Raw genomic sequence first — 18,038 nt, 5'->3', positions numbered from 1 at the left:
TTATAACAGATGCAAGCATTAGGCAGCTGAATGTTCATCTGCCTTAAGACATCATCTCCTATTCCATTTGCTAGTCTGCATAAAAAGAATCATTTATCAGCGAAAGCATCATTTATTGTTAAACGATGGGGTTCAGTTAGCAGAAAGCATTTGCATGCTTTTATATAAATAACTTGGCTTTTTTCAATACACTACAAAACATTTGTCAAAAGGTAGCCAAGTCATTAAAGATGTTTTCAAAATATCTATTTTAAAACTTGCCTTACAATTTTGAGTTCACTGATGTTCTTTTAATGGAAAGATGAAAGCAGCCCAATAATAAGTATTAATGATCAAATGAGGACCCAAACTTGGGGAAAAGAAAAGGGATTCAATTTTTTCTGCTAAAAAAGCAACAAGAAAAATCCACTTTATTTTTAGCTGAAAAATTATAATCTTTCTATAAGAAAAGGCCATAAACATTACTTTTGACAGAGGAAAAATGTAATGGATAAGATGCATACAATTAATATATTAACCTCCATTGCACATGGAACTTCCTTCACTGACATGTAACTTTTACCATCTTAGTTTAAGAAAAAAAAAACTTTTGTTCCAAGGTATGAATGTTTGACCAAGGCCCTATAAAAGCTTCTGCAAATAACTGTTTCCTAGTTTGCCCTCGCAGCTCACGGTTTCTGTGTGATTCTTCTAATTTGAACATGGCCCTCCCTCCACCTGCTAAAAACCCAAGTCCAAAACCAATTAAAAGTGGAGATCCGAGCAAGCTAACCTCTGCTGACTTAAACAGGATGGAGAGTGTTTTATCAAGACTAAACTTGTAATTACTGTGTTCTACATTCCTTGCCTCTATGGCCCCAGTGTAAAATGTGATCATCCATTTCAAAATTATCTCTCTATCGTGAGCCCAAAGCTGATCGTTTAGATTCCAGTCTCGTGTTGGGCGTCAGTTTGAAGAATATCACGGCACTATCTTCTCTAATAAATGACTTTAACTTTTCACCTAGAAGATATCTGCTTTAACTTATCACAGGGAATCATCTGCTTTCTTTAACGCTTCCACTAAATTAAAATCTGAAGTCACTCGATTTGGGAGCGAATGTTAGCTGCACATGGACAGCAGGATGAATTACTGTAGAGATGATGAAAAAAATATTATCCCCAAAACAGAAAACTTAGTTTATCAGAAATTTCATTTTATTCTGTGCACCTAGTTAATAATGACCAGGATATTGCCCACCTACACATACTTCTCTTTACTTCATAGGAAGAGGGGTTCAAATTTCGATGAAGGTTCTAGACCAAATCTTTAGGTATGTCAGAATATTAAAATTTTAATTTTTCTTTGTTTTTTCTCTTTTTTGGGGGTAGTAATAGAGACTGAAGCCAGGGCCTTGTGCATGGTAGGCAAGTGCTGTAGCACTGGGCTACATCCCCAGCCCTTTTTATTCTGAGATAGTGTCTTGTTATGTCTTGTTAAGTTTATCGGGCAAGCCTTAAACTTGCAATCTTCCTGCATCTATTTCCTACGTAATTGGAACCACAGGTGTGTGCCATCATGCCCAGCTTCATGATTCTTACTTCAATAATAATGATTTGGAACTAGAGAATAAATTTTAAGATGAAAATGTTTACTTCTCTAAAAACCCTCCTGCCTCCTATGCTGTTTAGGAGAAAGGCAGCACCTGATTACCAGTTTGGGTTTCACAGTCCCCAAAGGGCAGATTATACCCAGTACAAACATAGAACTGGGAAGTCGGCCAGCTTGGATCAGTGGCACATGCTTGTAATATCAGCATTCTGGGAGGCTGAGGGAAAAAGATTATAAGTTGGAGCACAGTCTGGGCAACTGAGTGAGACTAAATATCAGAATAAAAAAATAAAAAAGGGGGCAGAGGACGTAGCTCAGTGGTTGACATTATCTGCACTTTAGAATTCTAAGGCATAGAGGAAGTGAGTAACTTGCCCAAGTGTCAGAGAGCAAGTCGCACAACTAGCATATGCATGTAGGAGTGTAGGTCCTGACCCCTAGCACTATTTCTAAAAACATCAACAAATTTTAGAAATATAGGAGAATAATATGGCAAAGGAAAGTGCCCTTCTCCCCTACCCTCTTTTTACCCCTTCCTTTTTCTTTTTTTGGTGGTACTAGGGTTTGAACACAGGGCTTCACAGTGATCTACATCCCTAGCCCTTTTATTATATTTTATTTCCAGATGGGGTCTTGCTAAGTTGCCCAGGATAGGCCCAAACTTGTGATCCTCCTGCCTCAGTTTCTCAGAATGCTGGGATTGCATTCACGGACCACCACTGTCCAGCTATCTTAATTAAAAGTGTACCTAGGAAAAAAATTTTAAGCTTTAAAATGCATTTTGGGCCAGGTGTGGTGGTGTACATCGGTAATCCTAGCACTCAAGAGGCTAAGAAGGGAAGATCTCTATAAGTTCAAGGCCATCCTAAACTACAAAGCAAAACCCTGCCACAAAGAAAAAGAGAGAGCCAGGGATGTAACTTAGTGTCACTGTGCCTGCCTGGCAAGTGCAAAGTCTTGAGTTCAATCCCCGGTACTGAAAAAAGAAAAGGAAAGTAAGTAGTTTAAGTAAGTAAATAGTCTAAAAGCTTCAAATTCAGGGTTACCACAGGTCCTCAAACATACATACTTGGATGAGGACGGCCTGCTAACATCCATCGAGGATCATAAGGGGCCTTTGTAGGGACAAACTCAATGATTCTATCTATAGGATCTTTGGAGTTGAGGAGAGGAACTGAACTGTGCACACTCTAAAAGGAGAAAAAGAACACAACAATCAGTGAAGAGCAATCACATACTCCAACTCACCAACAATAGCTATAGATAAAAGACAGCAGAGACCACATTTAGAATTATATCCATTGCTCCTGATCATTAGCCAGAAGCATCTTAGCTATGTGCCAAGCCCTGAGAGCATGTTCAGGTATCATGTCTCATTTTGGAACCTGGCACAAAGTTGTACATTTTGACTCTTGATTTAAGTATGCCCATGCTTTCCAGGAAGTTCCCAGAGAATAGAAGGGTACTGTAAAAGAGAAAAACCACAATGAAGAGGTAGCTTTAATATGCTGGGACTGAGCTGAGCCTAGATAGGAGAGAAGGTGTCCATGTAGAAAACCATTTTAAAAGGGGTTAAAATGTAAAGACATTTTAAGAGTAGAAAGCAAAGGTTGGCTTTAAAAAAGAAATCAACAGTTTTCAGAGAACTTTTTCATAAAAAATTCCTTCCACCATAAAGATGAGCCCACAAACACAGAAGACAGGGAGTGCAGTAGTAACAGCAGGTCTGCAGACAAAGTCAGTGTTGGGTAGGAAGGACTCACCTTAGGCATATATGACAGCCAATGCAGGACAGTGAAGACTCCTTCAAAGTCATCACAAACAGTGCTGTGGGTCACTCCATTATTGTGCATGATCTGGATGCCCCCAAGCTGGTTATTGGAGGTATATACTTCTCGCCCCAGGACCTAGAGAAATGAACAAAAGAAAATTTTCACCACACACACACACACACACACACACACACACACACACAAAGACACAGTCTATTTCATAATTTTCACTGAAATATGTTCCTTCTTCCAAAAGACAGAGATTTCTGCCTTCATGGGTTGTTCTTCGGAACTATGAGGAGCTTTCTTCTTAATAAAAAAAAAAAATTACAGAAGACTTTATACAGTCACATATAGTGTTGCAATTTAAAAGCCAGCAACGTATTTCTTTATTAGCTGCAACAGATATGCACAGCATTCTTAGACTAAGCTGAGACTGGAGTAGTGCATAGATTGGGACTCTGAGGCAGGGCTACCTCACCATGTGCAGGCTTGGCAGAATTGTTAGGAAAATACATACAAAAAAAAGGACAACAGGGCTGGGGATTTAGCTCAGTGGTTCTGCCATCTGCCTTGCAAGCTCAGGGACCGGAGTTCGATCCCTGGTACCAAAAAAAAAAAAAAAAAAAAAAAAAAAAAGGACAGCATATGTCCATCTTCTGCCTATCTTTAGTGATGATGATAAAATTCAGCTAAAGAAACCCTGTAAGGGGTTAGGTTTTTCATTTTTTTAAAAGATTATCTTTTTCCACGCATTTGACTTTTAAAGCTGATCTATACACACAAGCCCCAAGACCGGCAAAATCCTGAGACACTAACCCGTGATACATAGACAAGCCCCTGAATCTCATGTTCTTTGTGTGTTGGATGCAGGGTTGTGACTTATTCCCAAGCCTGCTTCCCCTCCACCGTTCCCTTCCAAGGCTGGAGGGAATTCAGGGCCTCCTCCCCAGTGTTTCTCTGGAGTTTAACCCTTGCCAGGTCAAAGGGCACCTACAATTCGAAGCCACAAAGTTTCCTTCAAAGAAGAAAAAAATATTCTTGAACTTGGAAATTGTAGGGTTTCTTTTCCCCTTGAAGATTAGTTAATTTCTTTCAGAGAGGGAGATTTTCTGACCCAGCAGATGGGAGCCAAGCAGCCTGATCACTGACTATTGCAAACTGCTGAGTGTGTTGTAATTGCCAGTCATCTAGGGTAGCCCTGGAGAGCTCTAAACAGTTGTGAAGTGCTTACTGTGTTTCCCCTTTTCTTTTCCCTTTCCCCCAACCCTTTAAAAAATAACAGCAACACAAAATTCCTTCCTTACTTTTATTCATTTTCAGTCTCTGGGGAGAACCTAATAAATTAAGGGTCAGAAAATTGTACTGATGTATACCCAACTGGCCCTTCTTGTTAGGAGCTTTCAGAAGTTCCCTTGTGTGCTGGATCAGTCCCTATATCAAGACCTTCCAAAGGCTGAGGATGTTGGTGACCAAAGTAATAACCTCACGGTAACCCAGCTGACCTTGTTTCCATTTAACTTCAGCTAGGAAGGACGTAAGAGACTTTTCTGAAAGAATATGGAAAGCAAAATTGCTCTCAGATTACTGTTTTCCTTGATAGGGGAGCACACAGAACAAGCCTTTACCCTCAGCTCCAAGCTGAGCAACATGCTGGCAGCTCCTTTGAAGGAGCTCTGTGAACAGAGGAGACCATTTCTGACCACCGGGCTCCCATCCTCCTCTCAGTCCGTCTTTAATCTCAGCCCAGGCGCTGCGGCTCTTTTCTCATTCTCCTGCTGTCTCTTTCCATTTGCCCTCTCTCTGACTGATACACTGATCTCTCGGTCACTCAGCTTTCTGCTCCACTGAGTCCATATTACTAATAACACCTCCGCCACGGCCAGTTTACCTCATGAAGGCAGGAGCACATCATTACAAAATAAACTCATAACTTTGACATTCTAGCAAATATACGCCATTTGTTATTTTTATGGCTCTAGTCTTTCTAACAGGCAGAGGGCATTACATACCTGTTTCATTTATATCTTAAAATGTGTACACACATGCACATTCACACATGCATCAGGAAACAGAACAGAACAAAAAACCAAATCAAAACAAATACCCAAAGCAGTCGGTTGATGGGAGACCCTGGCAGAGGCAGAAACCCTGTCACTCAGGGAGGCCACGCTCTGATCTGGCTCTGGTTTTATAGTCGTCATAAACCCGATGGCCCACAACTGGTCCTTCTGGGACAGACTGCCTCTCTGATAGAAGTCATTCAGTGTGATCAGCAATATTTTTAATCATTAAAATAAAACTGGAAAGGAGGAAAAGGAATAAAAGGAGACATTGTGATGACCCTGAACATCTGATGTTCACAATCTATGTCAGGAGCCATCTACTCCTTGTTCATAAGAGAGGGGCTATTTTCTGCTCAGAAGCTATTTTCTGTTCTACCTCGGAACATGATAATGTCCAATTATCCAAATTTTACACCTTTCCAAAGTTATTAGTGGACAAAGGACCAAGCTCAGAAAAAGGGACCACAGCAGTACAAGAGTTGTTTTATTGTTTAAATGCACCTTCCTCAGATGTCTTTGCCCTTCATTTCAAAGAGGAGAGCATCTGTGACCAGGGTTCTCTCAGAGGTGCTCTGACACTTACCTATTCTACCATGGATGTATTTTGAGGATATCACTGAGTTGTACTGCCACCAACTCTACCTCTTATTTTTACAAGGAGTCAAATGTGGAAGGAACAAAATTCAATAACAGGTTATCCTCCCGTTATAAGCTAAAATTCAAGCTGTAATGTGGCACTGTTCTAAAAAAGCAGCAGTATTTCCACATTTCTTTTCCTCTGGGTTCCAAAGAAACCTAATCACAGCTTCATACAACGAAGAGCATTATTTCTGGGGAAAAGAAATGTTTATCATGTGAGAAGACCCATTTAATTTAGAACTGAAAGAGAAAAAATACAGGATAGACTAACAGTACCGAAATAGATCTCTCTGAATGGCCTTATCTTGGAAGATGAGGGTGGAGTGGGGACGAACATACAGAAATGGAACCTGCTATACTCACTACAAACAAATGCCAACAATTACAGCTACTTAACAATCAAAGAGCAGAGAGTGATACCCTCTGGTTCATCGTCCACGACCGTAGGCCTGGAGTATGCACGAGCAGAATGAGGGTACACGATAGCTCCTGATTTACAGGGGTTGTTTCCTAACTCAAGTGGTTTTAATGATTTTAAAATAGTTAACAAAAGCTCCAACCAAGGAAGCCAGATCTGGGCTAGGACAAAATCTATTCTGCTTAACCCTGAAATGATCATGCCAGAATAGTCAAATAAACCCTTATTGGCATCTGGGAAGATGAAAGAGCCTACAAAGACAGAAACACTGTGTTATTCATCAGTTATATTGTCTTACCATCCTTCTACAGAAAAACCTAAGGATAATAGCCCTCATCATCATAATATTTTCATAAAGTAGGTAATCTTAAAGCTTCATTTGGCACTTTAAAAAACTTTGACATAGGCACTTCTGTATTATTCACGTTGCCTGCCATGTTTCACTTCCCAAATTATTCCTCTCAAGTTTTGTATTGCATCATACAACTTTAAATTTATCTTCTCAACTACCAATCACCATTTAAACACACAAGCCAATTGAACAGAGATGCCTGAGGCCCCCTCTTTGTTATCTTCTTGGTCTAAGTGAAGAAAAAGTATCATGAAATATTAGGAACACCACCACTTTGGGGTCCTCTACTAAAGACTGCCCAGGTCACAGAACTGAATAAAGGCTGAATCTAAGAGGAAAGATCATTTTCACTGAATGCCTTTATACACATATGCCTTGTTCAGTGCGCCATTCATTTAACAAACAGCAGGCCTGAAAACTAGGAGCACCATATAAAAGTGATTAGCAGAGACATAATTGTTAAAGGCTCCATCAAATATGCTACAGAGTCTTTAGAAATGTTGAGATACATAAGAGGTACAAATGAATGCAGTCATACATACATGCTAAGGCCTCTGCTGCTGTTGCTGCTTATCTGTAGACACTGCAGACAGCTCAGGTTTACCACAGCTGACAGGCAATGAAAACAGTCTAATATACCACCTGCACTTGCCCTTAAATCCCTTTTTGGAGATCAAGATAAACACGTTCTTCCTTTCCCCAGTGCTCCAGACATTTGACTGAAGTGGCGGAACACTGTGAGGTTTTGTGCAAATGAAATCACTATGTAATATTGAATGAATGTAGTATTTACTTGTCAGGATATTTGTCAGCACAGACATTGAGATTTCGAAGTTGAGTAGATGCAACTTAGCTCAATTTTTAAAAAATTGCTTTTGTCCTGATACACACATTGTATTGGGAACTCTTAGACTTACATAAAAATATTTTGAATTTTGTTATAAGATGTGAAAAATAATGATGCATACTCCTGACAAAATAAGAAGAGAAATATGCTGCACCTCCCCCCTTTTAAATAAACCTTAGTGGGTCAAGGAATTGTCTATTTAAAGAAGCAAGGCGTATAAAATTCCACCTGCATCTAAGAACTTGCTACACAAACTGAGTCCTTGCTACAATCCTCCTTCTCATTAGGATATTTCTTTTCTCAAAAGGATTTGAGGAGGGGTTTTGTAAATTTACTGAGCAATCATCATCACTGGACTTCTTCCATGATTCAAGGCATTAAAGTCACTCTGGGATCTGTCAGATTAAAAGGTTCAGCTAAGAAATGAGAAAAATACGTGGCAGTAGGGAAAAAGTCGTAAAATAGGGACAAAAGAAAGGAAAAAAGGATGAAAGAGGAAAAGGGAGGGGTAGAGAAAAGAAGAAGGGGAAAAAAATTTAATAGCTCATCTACTCAGTGATGCTCCCATCTTCCTCCTTGACCTGAGAGGACTACATTTTTAAAAGCTGACAAGTAATTCAATCTCCAATTAACAATTTTAAGTGGTACCACACATATTACTGTGTAAATGTTTCTCCAGGAATATATCCAAGGGTAATAGAATTAAATCTCTAGGGAGACAAGACCAGTGCCTCTATGACCAAGAATATTTGGGTGTAGCCACAGGGTTATAACATCTTTTTCTCCACCTTTATTGCCATCGCCATCACTGGCAAACTGGAGTACTGGCTGGCAACTGGTAATCTGGCTTGTGGGTATAGAAGGGGCTCAGTAGTGTATACTGGCAGAGGAGGGAAGAACCTCTGATTTGAGCCACATTTGGACTCAAGACCATTCATAGCAAGAGCAAAAATCTCTCTATAAGCAGCAAATTATGAAGTGGTCAGATCTGCTGAAGGATAAATTAGGGCAGACGGACTGTGTTATCTATCAGTGGTAAGAAAAAAATTTAGCCAAAGAGACTGAGATACAGGACAGAAATAACACTGGAAAACCTCTGTTTACACAAGTAAAGGGCTCAACAGGGAACAGAAGACTGAATTAGAAGAACAACAAAGATTTGAAGGTGAGTGAGGAACAGAAACTCATTTTTAACATGGAGGGATAGAGAAGAACCACATGATAGTTTGCCTGTCACACATAGGAGAAATAGCATAGGCTTCCAAGAGAAAGCTGACTGCGGAAAGAAATCACTCATCCCAGGGATCTTTCAACTGCTCATTTAGCAGGGACTTACAAGTACTACTAATAAATCAATTCCAAATATGGAAATAGTTAAAAAATTTTAACAAAGACTGGCTTACTGAGATATAATTAACATATAACAAAACTGTCCATTTTAAGGTGTACAATTCTGTGCATATAAACACACATAGTCATGTAATCACCACCCCAAGCAAGAGAATTTTCATCAATCTAAAAAGTTCTTATACACCTCTATAATCTGCCATCCCTAATGACCACTTACGTCATTTCTATAATGTAGAAGTTCCATTTGACCCAGCCATCCCTCTGCTGGGTATCTTTCCAAAAGAATTAAAAGAATAATATCACAGTGATATATGCACACCTATGTTTACAGTGGCACTGTTTGTAATAGCTAAAACTTGGAAATACCCCATTTGCCCATCAGTTGGAGACTGGATAAAGAAGATGTGGTTTTTCTATAAAATGGAATACTATTCAGCCATAAATAATGAGAAAGTAGATTCATTCATAGGAAAATGGATACATATTGAGGATATACTACTAAGTGAAATAAATAAGTCACGCATGTGTAAATAACGAATAGTTTCTCTGGTGTGAAAAACTATAACAGTACATAAGATCCTAATGATATAATTGACAATGTGAAATAGGAAGAAACGCTAAAGGTGTAGGGAAAGTGGGAAGGGTAGGGGAAAGGTAATAAGTGAAAAGAAAAAAGTATGAGAAAATGAAAAAATGGAAATGAAGTGTTTGTAAATGGGGAGGGGAGGAGGGGGTGAAGGGAGGGCAGGGACAAGGCGAAAAAATGAGAACCAAGACCTGTCATGTAAAGGTGCAACATCCCAATGATGAATGTAACTGTACTCTATACCTAAAATGTACCAGTAAATGCAATGAGAGGAAAAATATATATAATGTTGTACAAACAGAGTCATGTAGTATGTAGCCTTCTGGGTCTAGCTTCTTTTGGGTAGCATAAAGCATCAAATTCACTCACCTGAGAAGAATAACAGTAGTTCCTTTTTATGAAAGTACCGTAACTTTTTCACCTGTTTCTCTGTTGGCAGATTTTTGAGTTGTAACCAGTTTTGGAGGACTATGAATATGAATATGGATATTCATGTACAGGGTTTTCTGCATGGGTTAGGATTTTCATTTCTACTGGGTAAATACATAGAAATGGAATTGCTAGGTTGTATGATTAAGTGCATAAAAAACTTTATAAAAGATCAAAACCAAAAAAAAGAACACTCCATTTTCGAAGTGGCTGTACCATTTTTCATTCCCATCAAAAATGATAATTCTGGTTGACTTACATCCTCATCTGCACTTGGATTTTGTCAGTTAAGCATTAAGAAAATTTTAGGGCTGGGTGGTAAAATTTTAGTAGCTTAGTGGTGGGTGCCTGTCTACCATATGAGACCCTAGGTTTGATCCCCAGCACTGCAGAAACAAATAAAAACTGCAATAATTTGGTAAAAAAATTTTTTCCAGTGGTGTCAAATTGTGGTTTTAATTTGTTTCCCTAATGATTAATGATAACCAACCTTTTATATGCTTATTTACCATCTTTGTATCTCCTTTAAGAAATAATATATTCTAAATCCCAGTCTTTTATCAGATATGTTTCCTAAAGATGGAAATATTTTTTTAAAAAATCCCTTTTGTTGCTTCTTCTCCTTCTTCTTCTTCTTCTCCTCCTCCTTCTCCTTCTCCCCCTCCTCCTCCTTCTTCTTCTGGTACTGGAAATCGAACTTGGGTCCTCACACTTGCAAGGCAGGTGGCAGAACCACTGAACTAAATCCCTGGCCTGTTTGTTCTTTGTAAGACAGTCTCTTTCTATGACTTGTACTCTCAGTAACATTTTGGCCATTCTTTTAAGATCACAATATGCAGTGTAGTAAGTATTATTATTCTCTAATTATTTTGTTATTAAATTTGTTTTATTTTTCATAGAAATGAATGCTTCCTATATTTTGTTTATTAATATCTACCTGTATTATATTTAAATTTAAAAAACAAATTTAAATCCCTTCTTTTCAGTCACTTCCTATGGGTTTTCTGAAGAGGCCAATAGCACAGTTGGGTGGCTGTGTGGCTGTGCTCACAGGGGCCAGGGCACAGAGTCTGGTGCTTGCTGGGGCCTGGCTTCTTAGGCAATAGCACCAACTTCATTGCTGGAGCCATTTTGTGACATGAGTGGGCAGCGATTTTATTTCCTCCTTGGAATACGTGAAAATTCCACTACTATCTTTTAGCCTACACTTAAGCCCCATAAAAATAGGAATCATCTTTGTATGTCCATAAGAATAATTCTCTATATATGTAATAAGCATGTAATAAATACACGTGAACTACCATTTGACTTACATTTTCTGGATGTTAAACTACTATAAATGAGAAAAGGTATGTAAACAGCTTTCTTAAGCAAAACAAGGGGTTCCAGTTTCCTACCATTTTAATTTTCCCCAGTTGTAGATACTAGGTATTTCTTTCTCTTTCACAAATCTTACTTCATTTAGAATTCAACTAGTAACTCTATCTATTTTAAAGTCGTATTATCTTAGGAGTGCTCTTGTAAACCTGTCTTTATCTGCTAGAAAAGGTAAATTTTATCAGTAGGTCAGACAGAAAATGAAGAAATTAAAATGAAGATTTTCAAAAGCTGATTATCTGTTCCAATGGTCTTGACTTGTATTTACATCTTATACTGTTGGTTAAATTCGGGTGGGTTCTTTTCCTGAATAACACTGATTTCTCAATTTCTCAGATGTACATACTATTTAAAGGGCTTAAATCCCATCTTGGAAACAGCCCATTTGCCCATCAGTTGGAAACTGGATAAAGAAGATGTGGTTTTTCTATAAAATGGAATATTACTCAGCCATAAAGAATGAGAAAATAATTCATTCATAGGAAAATGGATACATATTGAAGATATACTCCTAAGTGAAATAAATAAGGCACATATGTGTAAATACCAAATAGTTTCTCTGGTGTGAATAATCTGCAATAATACAGAAGATCCTAATAAGATCACTGACATTGAGAAATGGGAAGAAAGGAGCTAAAGGTGTAGGGAAGGTGGGATGGGTAGGGAAAGGGTAATAAGGGAAAAGAAAAAAATGTGAGATAATGAAAAGATGGAAATAAAGTGTTTATAGATGGGGAGGAGAGGAGGAGGTGAAGGGAGGGCAGGACAAGGGGAAAAAATGAGAACCAAGACCTGTCATGTAGAGGGTACAAGATCCCAACAATGAATATAACTGTACTGTATCCCTAAAATGTACCAATAAACTCAATTAAAGCTGAAAAAAAAAAAAAAAGAATCAACCAGAAAAACCTGAAGCTCAGGAATGGTATTCTATAGTTCAATCTAAAAAGCTCTTAAAGCTTCTCCTTTCATAATTCAACACTCCTAACTATGTACTTTAGCTGATTAGGTTGTTTGAGGACAGCCACTCTGAATGAGAAGGGACACAGCTAGATTTGGACCCATGCACAGGAACACTTCCTAGAATGATGAACAGACAGAAGTCAGATTTATTTCTTTTCTTTTTTGGGGGGTACCAGGGATCGAACTTGGGTCCTTGCACTTTCGAGGTAGCAGCGGAACCACTGAGCTAAATCCCCAGCCCCAAAGTCAGATTTCTTAAACAGTGTCATTTCCTGAGTCTTTATCATATTCACAGATCAGTCTGTGCATAGCAAGGTCCCCGGTCTGTCTTCCTCCTGGAAAAGACTAGAGTCCTTGCATTTCTAATCTACCATCGTGTGCAGTTCTTGCACTTTTAATTTATGAGTGTTTAGGGGGAACCTCTCTGACTTGGGAACATATTGGCTTGGTCTAATGCTTGGAGATTATTAAACTTGGAGCTATGCTCCACTATCAAGTCTACAGATCTTTTATTTAGAAGATATGGTGCTCTAAATGCACAAAGAGCTCCCTGTCACCTTCACATTAAAGCCCCTAGTGCCTGGTAAATGGAATTATATAGCTGTCATCTCCTTTCCCCAAAGTTTTAAGAGTACAGTGGGCTCATTTTTTCACACTCCATCCCAGCTTCAGAACTAAGAGACCTACTTTGTATTGATTTAAGGTCTGAGAAATAAATAAACCTGCTTCACTGCTGTGATTCACAACAAATTCATGATACACTATTGCATGATATATTTCAAGCTCTTGCTCTGGCTTTCTTTTTCTCTGGTGAGTGATGGGGGAGGTGGGAGGTAGTAGGGAGCTGCAAAGCTGACAGCCTGATGGTTATTGGAGATGGCTGCTGACTGCAAATCCAAGAGCAGACACTGTTGGAGGAGTATAGGATTTTTTTTTTTAACTGGGGGGCAAATGTGAGAAACTAATTTACTTGAGTTTCAGGCTGGGGTTGGGGGAAAAAGGTTAAAGGGAGAAGAGAAGGCTGGTGGAGTACAAAGCTTCAAGTGAACACTGATCTGCAAAGACAGAGCTATGAACATGGGTAGCAAGAGAAAATGAAGAAGCTAAGGAAATGACTCTGCTTAAGGAGCCATGCTCACAGACCTATGTGGGCATTTAGCTTGAGTTCAGGAGTGAAGCTTTATTAGAGGTAGGATTTGCAGAGATCCTGCATCCCACAGAATGTGTGAGGTAGTGGGATTTTCTCATTCCAATACTCAGGTCACATCAGAATCCTGAAGGCTGAAATGAATACTCTAGAGACAAGGTAGAGATGCACTGGATGGCCACATGGAGGAGAGAGGGCAATAGATTCTAACAGTTAAGTGTCTTTTTGAATACCCTCAGGGCTTTGAGTGCCTTAGTCACATCATCTTCACTGATTCTATCAAAAATGAGTTTCTGCTGGCATATCAAGGTCCCATCACTCAACAAAACAGGTGATTGGAAAGCTAGAGATAACTGGGCTCCAAAAGTTTTGCCTGCTACTATAAAACAAGACCCCTAAGGTTCCATAGCATACTTAAAGATAGAATTAAGTTTTAACCATTTCTCTTGTAATTACTACTTATTTCATACTTTCAACTGGTAAAAATGCTATTTATGAATCTATTTTCTCGATTATCTTGAAATGGCATTTTCATCTTTGTTTCATTTGTTTTTCTGACAAGACCTGACTTTGAAGGGTAAAGTACATGGAAAAAGACTTTGGTTCCATTCAATTTCTCATAGGTCATATCATAAAATTGGGAGGCTTTTTTCTTGATTTTTGAATATCAGTCTGTCTGTACAGGGAAAAAAATTTTGGCCAAATATAAGGAAAAACTTTATATGATGAAGGGATGGATTGGCTCAAGACATACTGAGGTCCCCTTTAGCTGAACTTTTCAAGCATAATTAATGACTGTGTGACAATGGTCTCATAAAGAAAATTTAAACAATGGTTCAGGCTTTTGATAATCCTTCCATTTCCTACATTCACTATTTTATGGTCACTTGTGATGTGAACAAAACCAAATAGCATTTACTTTTCTGTAATCTGGATAAGAAGAAATTTTAAATCATCAGGCTCTATAACTTCTTAATCTAACATGTAATCCTTTTATATATCACTATAATTTCACTAATATATAATACCATACTATGTAATATCTTTTAAAATTGCCTTGCTCCATCTGTATTCACTTTGCCCCAGCCTAATATACCAATTACAGATCCACATATACCTTCACAGAATCAGAGAATATTACAAATTACTGTGAATTCAAGATTCAGAGATCCTCTGGTCTTCTATTTTAAGGTGGGAAATATATTATGCTTCCCATAGACTTAAGGCTAAAGTTGCTTGCTTACCTAGTAAATGGCAAGGAGGAGATTGATCAAAAGTTTATTTTTAAAAAATCTAATGCAGGACCGGGGTTTTAGCTCAGTGGTTCTGCCACCTGCCTCACAAGCACAAGGACCCGAGTTCGATTCCCTGGTACCCCCCCAAAAAAAGTCTAATGGTACTATAATACCAAAAAGTTTGATCACACTCATAATGTGATTATTCCTGAGTCTGTATTCAATGTCCCCAAGGAGGGCCTCAGAGTTCTTACTTTATCTAGCAGCTCTGGACTGCAACTTCAAGGTTCTCTCTCAAGCCTTCAGTCCCTAAGCCACTAAACACACATGGCACTCTCTTAAAGAAACTTCTGTGATGGCAATGTGAATGGCAATTCTACCTTGCAAGATCTCCAAACCAGTGCACCGACGAACTGGCTGTTGACAGATCACCAAGGCTCATTAATAGAGATAAACAGATCTGGTATAGATCTGTTTTCTTTAAAAACCTGTGGAACATGAAAAAATAAAATAATTCCCCAAATGAGGACATATTTACCCACATTTTTGTATATATGGGGACACGGCTTGAAAACTAAGGAGATCTGCCATCCTTTTTGAGAACTCATGCATACTACTAAAGCAAGGCTTACTCAGAAAGAAAGCTAAATATCCTTTTCAAGAAGGAAAGTGATCCCATCTGAAGCTATTGGAGTTTGGGGACTATTGTAAAAATGTGTAGTTAGAGACTTAAAAATGCAAATTGTTGGATTGATCCTTAGAGTGATTATGGGCTATTGTATCAACAAGTCCTTGGGGACTCTTACAGACAGATGACTGACACACATACTACCCTATCATGACTGAACAGGGTGCCTCTCACGTTAATGGCTTTCCAAAGTGCGCTGTCTTTAGATAGCATCTACTGGGAAAGTCAGTACATGAATGTACTGTTTTGGTGAGGAATGCCACCTAATATTTTCCTGAAGAAATTTTTGCCATCAGAAAACCAGAGTATAGAGAACAGTGTGTTCGTATTTCCCTCCCAGGGTTTGGATAATGAATTGCAATGAAAGGGCCCTAATGCACCTCAGAGAAGACTACAACAGTGCTAATGTTTTCCTGTAAAAAAAAATCATCTAATCCTCACAATGACCTGGCAGTATGGTACTACAGTATTATCACCCCCTCCCTGTTTTATAGCTAATAAAACTATAACCTGGAGAGGTTAAGTAAATTGTCCAAGGTCACACGACTAGTAGGCGGCAGAGCCAGGAATTAAATCCAAGCAGCTGGCTTTTAACTTCATTATGTTACATAAAAGTGATATGCTGCCCACACTACTGTGAAAACTAAGTAATCTCTCCTTCCCCTCTTTAGCCTCCATGATTCTTATGTTTGTGTCACAGATTAACATGGGTACTGTGCAGTGCAGGTTACTGGTGTGACACAGGCCCATTTAGGGAAAATCTTAGTACTGTGCCCACTAGAGTCAAATGAGACAACTGCATTTTTCATGTTGCACAGCTACATATAAACATGTACAAGGAAACTGAGAGGGACCCAGAGAGGTATGTGATCTAGTTGTACCATGTTTCAAAAGCAACATTAGCAGAGAAGCCCCCATAGGACAAACAGCCCTAATCATATCCAGCATGTAAGTTATTCACTGGTAGATTCAGTGGAAACAGAGGCCAGACATCACTAAAGGAGATGAGATTAAGCGTTTTAAAAAAAATCTTTTTGCTAAAAGAAAAAGATAAGCTTTAAAATGTTTACCACAGGGAAGTCATATATGATGTCAAAAGTGCATCAATCGTCCACATATCACCACTGGCAGAAACCTTACCTTCACAGGCAGTTACTGTCCAGAGGATATCCATAAACTGTAGGTTCTAATTTCTGTGTATAGAGAGTGGGTTCTCATTGAGTCTGGGGCAATGGGCTAAGAACTACCAGGCTCTAGCTTTTTTCAGTATTTCCAAAGGATATAGGTCCTTCAGCCTAGATGTCACCCGATGCTATGTTAAACATATTAAATAGAAACAGAGAGGAGGTATGGTGAAGGAGGGAGATATGAATGTTATTGCAAATGTCTAAGTGACACCTGGACTTAGGAGTTTATGACTCTGCAAATTATCTCAGCTCTTTAAGGACCTATCTTGCCAATGCCTCAAGCACATAGGTCAATGCCTTTGCCATGCCAGTATGACTCTCTTCACACAGGATAGTTTGCCACATCCACCAGGTATACCCCATCACTCAGCAAAGTATTCTGAAGATTCTTCTGCCTATAGTTCCTGGAATTAGGAACCTACGGCCTACTACCTTGGAGATGCAGAATAACAGGCCCATTAAAATGCCTCATTTATTTCATCTTTCTCATGACATTTGGAAACAAGGAAATGATCAGGCTACTTTCTCTGTAGGCCTAGTGGACACTAAGTACAGAGATGTGTCCTACATCCTTCTGCAATGAAACTTTGGGACATAAAGCCAATGTTCTGATTCTGATCTAGTCTCTATAAATTCCCTTTTAGTCTTCCTGTCTTTAAAATGGCCCCCAATACCATCAGCCCATCACAGAAGATAGCAAGGAATCAGACTTCCTTGATTTTGTGTTTAAAATAAACTCATGACTGGGCTGCCTCCAGTCATGAGCCCTTTAGTTCAAATGTCAAATCTGCATCACAACATTCACAAAAATCCAGAAACTATATTTCTCAACTTGGTAATATTTTGAATACTTTACAAATATCTGCAGGCAACAAAGCCAACAGAGAGAAAGAGAAATAAAAAAATAAAATACAAACAATGATATTCCCAGTGGAAAAAATATAAATGAGGGAAGTACTCTCTGATTCTGGAACAAAGGATACAGTGGCAAAGGATGGTGACCAAAAATAAAACGGTGTATAGTAAAACCATGGAAGGTGAAAAAAACACCAGGAAACTACATATATGTTTTATGTGCATGCTACTATTGTTGGCAAAAATACATACAGCTACATCTTTATTTATATGTGTCTTTTAGAAAGAGTCTTTGGAAGTGAAAAGTAGAAAGACAAACTAATTGAAAACAGGTCAGCAAACATCAGGTGTGTGTGTGAGAGATGAAATGCAGCCATAAAAGCTTGATGGACACATGCAATGTATTAAGTTGGGAATGTGTGTCTCTTTAGCTTTGTATCTGTTAAAGAATAAACAATTTACATGTTGTTGTATTATGTAAGTATGATATGGGGTATGTCAATCTTTTCTTCTCAAATGAAACCATGTTAAGTCAA

General features: G+C 38.6%; 1 protein-coding gene across 7 annotated transcripts in view; it reads right to left on the bottom strand.

Moving 5' to 3' along the window:
- Nucleotides 1-18,038, bottom strand: part of Acaca (acetyl-CoA carboxylase alpha) — a 281,891-nt gene that overhangs the window by 37,746 nt on the left and 226,107 nt on the right. For all 7 annotated transcript variants that reach the window (XM_033762915.1, XM_033762912.1, XM_010626803.3 and 4 more), the window contains 2 exons: nucleotides 3,355-3,498; nucleotides 2,661-2,781 (listed from right to left, as the gene is read on the bottom strand). In XM_033762915.1, the coding sequence (XP_033618806.1) occupies nucleotides 2,661-2,781; nucleotides 3,355-3,498 (265 nt within the window). The remainder of the gene's footprint in view (nucleotides 1-2,660; nucleotides 2,782-3,354; nucleotides 3,499-18,038) is intronic.

Source organism: Fukomys damarensis, unplaced genomic scaffold, assembly GCF_012274545.1.
Source record: "Fukomys damarensis isolate Sample0158 unplaced genomic scaffold, DMR_v1.0_HiC HiC_scaffold_13, whole genome shotgun sequence".
NCBI classification, from domain to species: domain Eukaryota; kingdom Metazoa; phylum Chordata; class Mammalia; order Rodentia; family Bathyergidae; genus Fukomys; species Fukomys damarensis.
The sequence above is the reverse complement of the archived record's forward strand: the minus strand, read 5'-3'. Positions and strand labels throughout refer to the sequence as shown.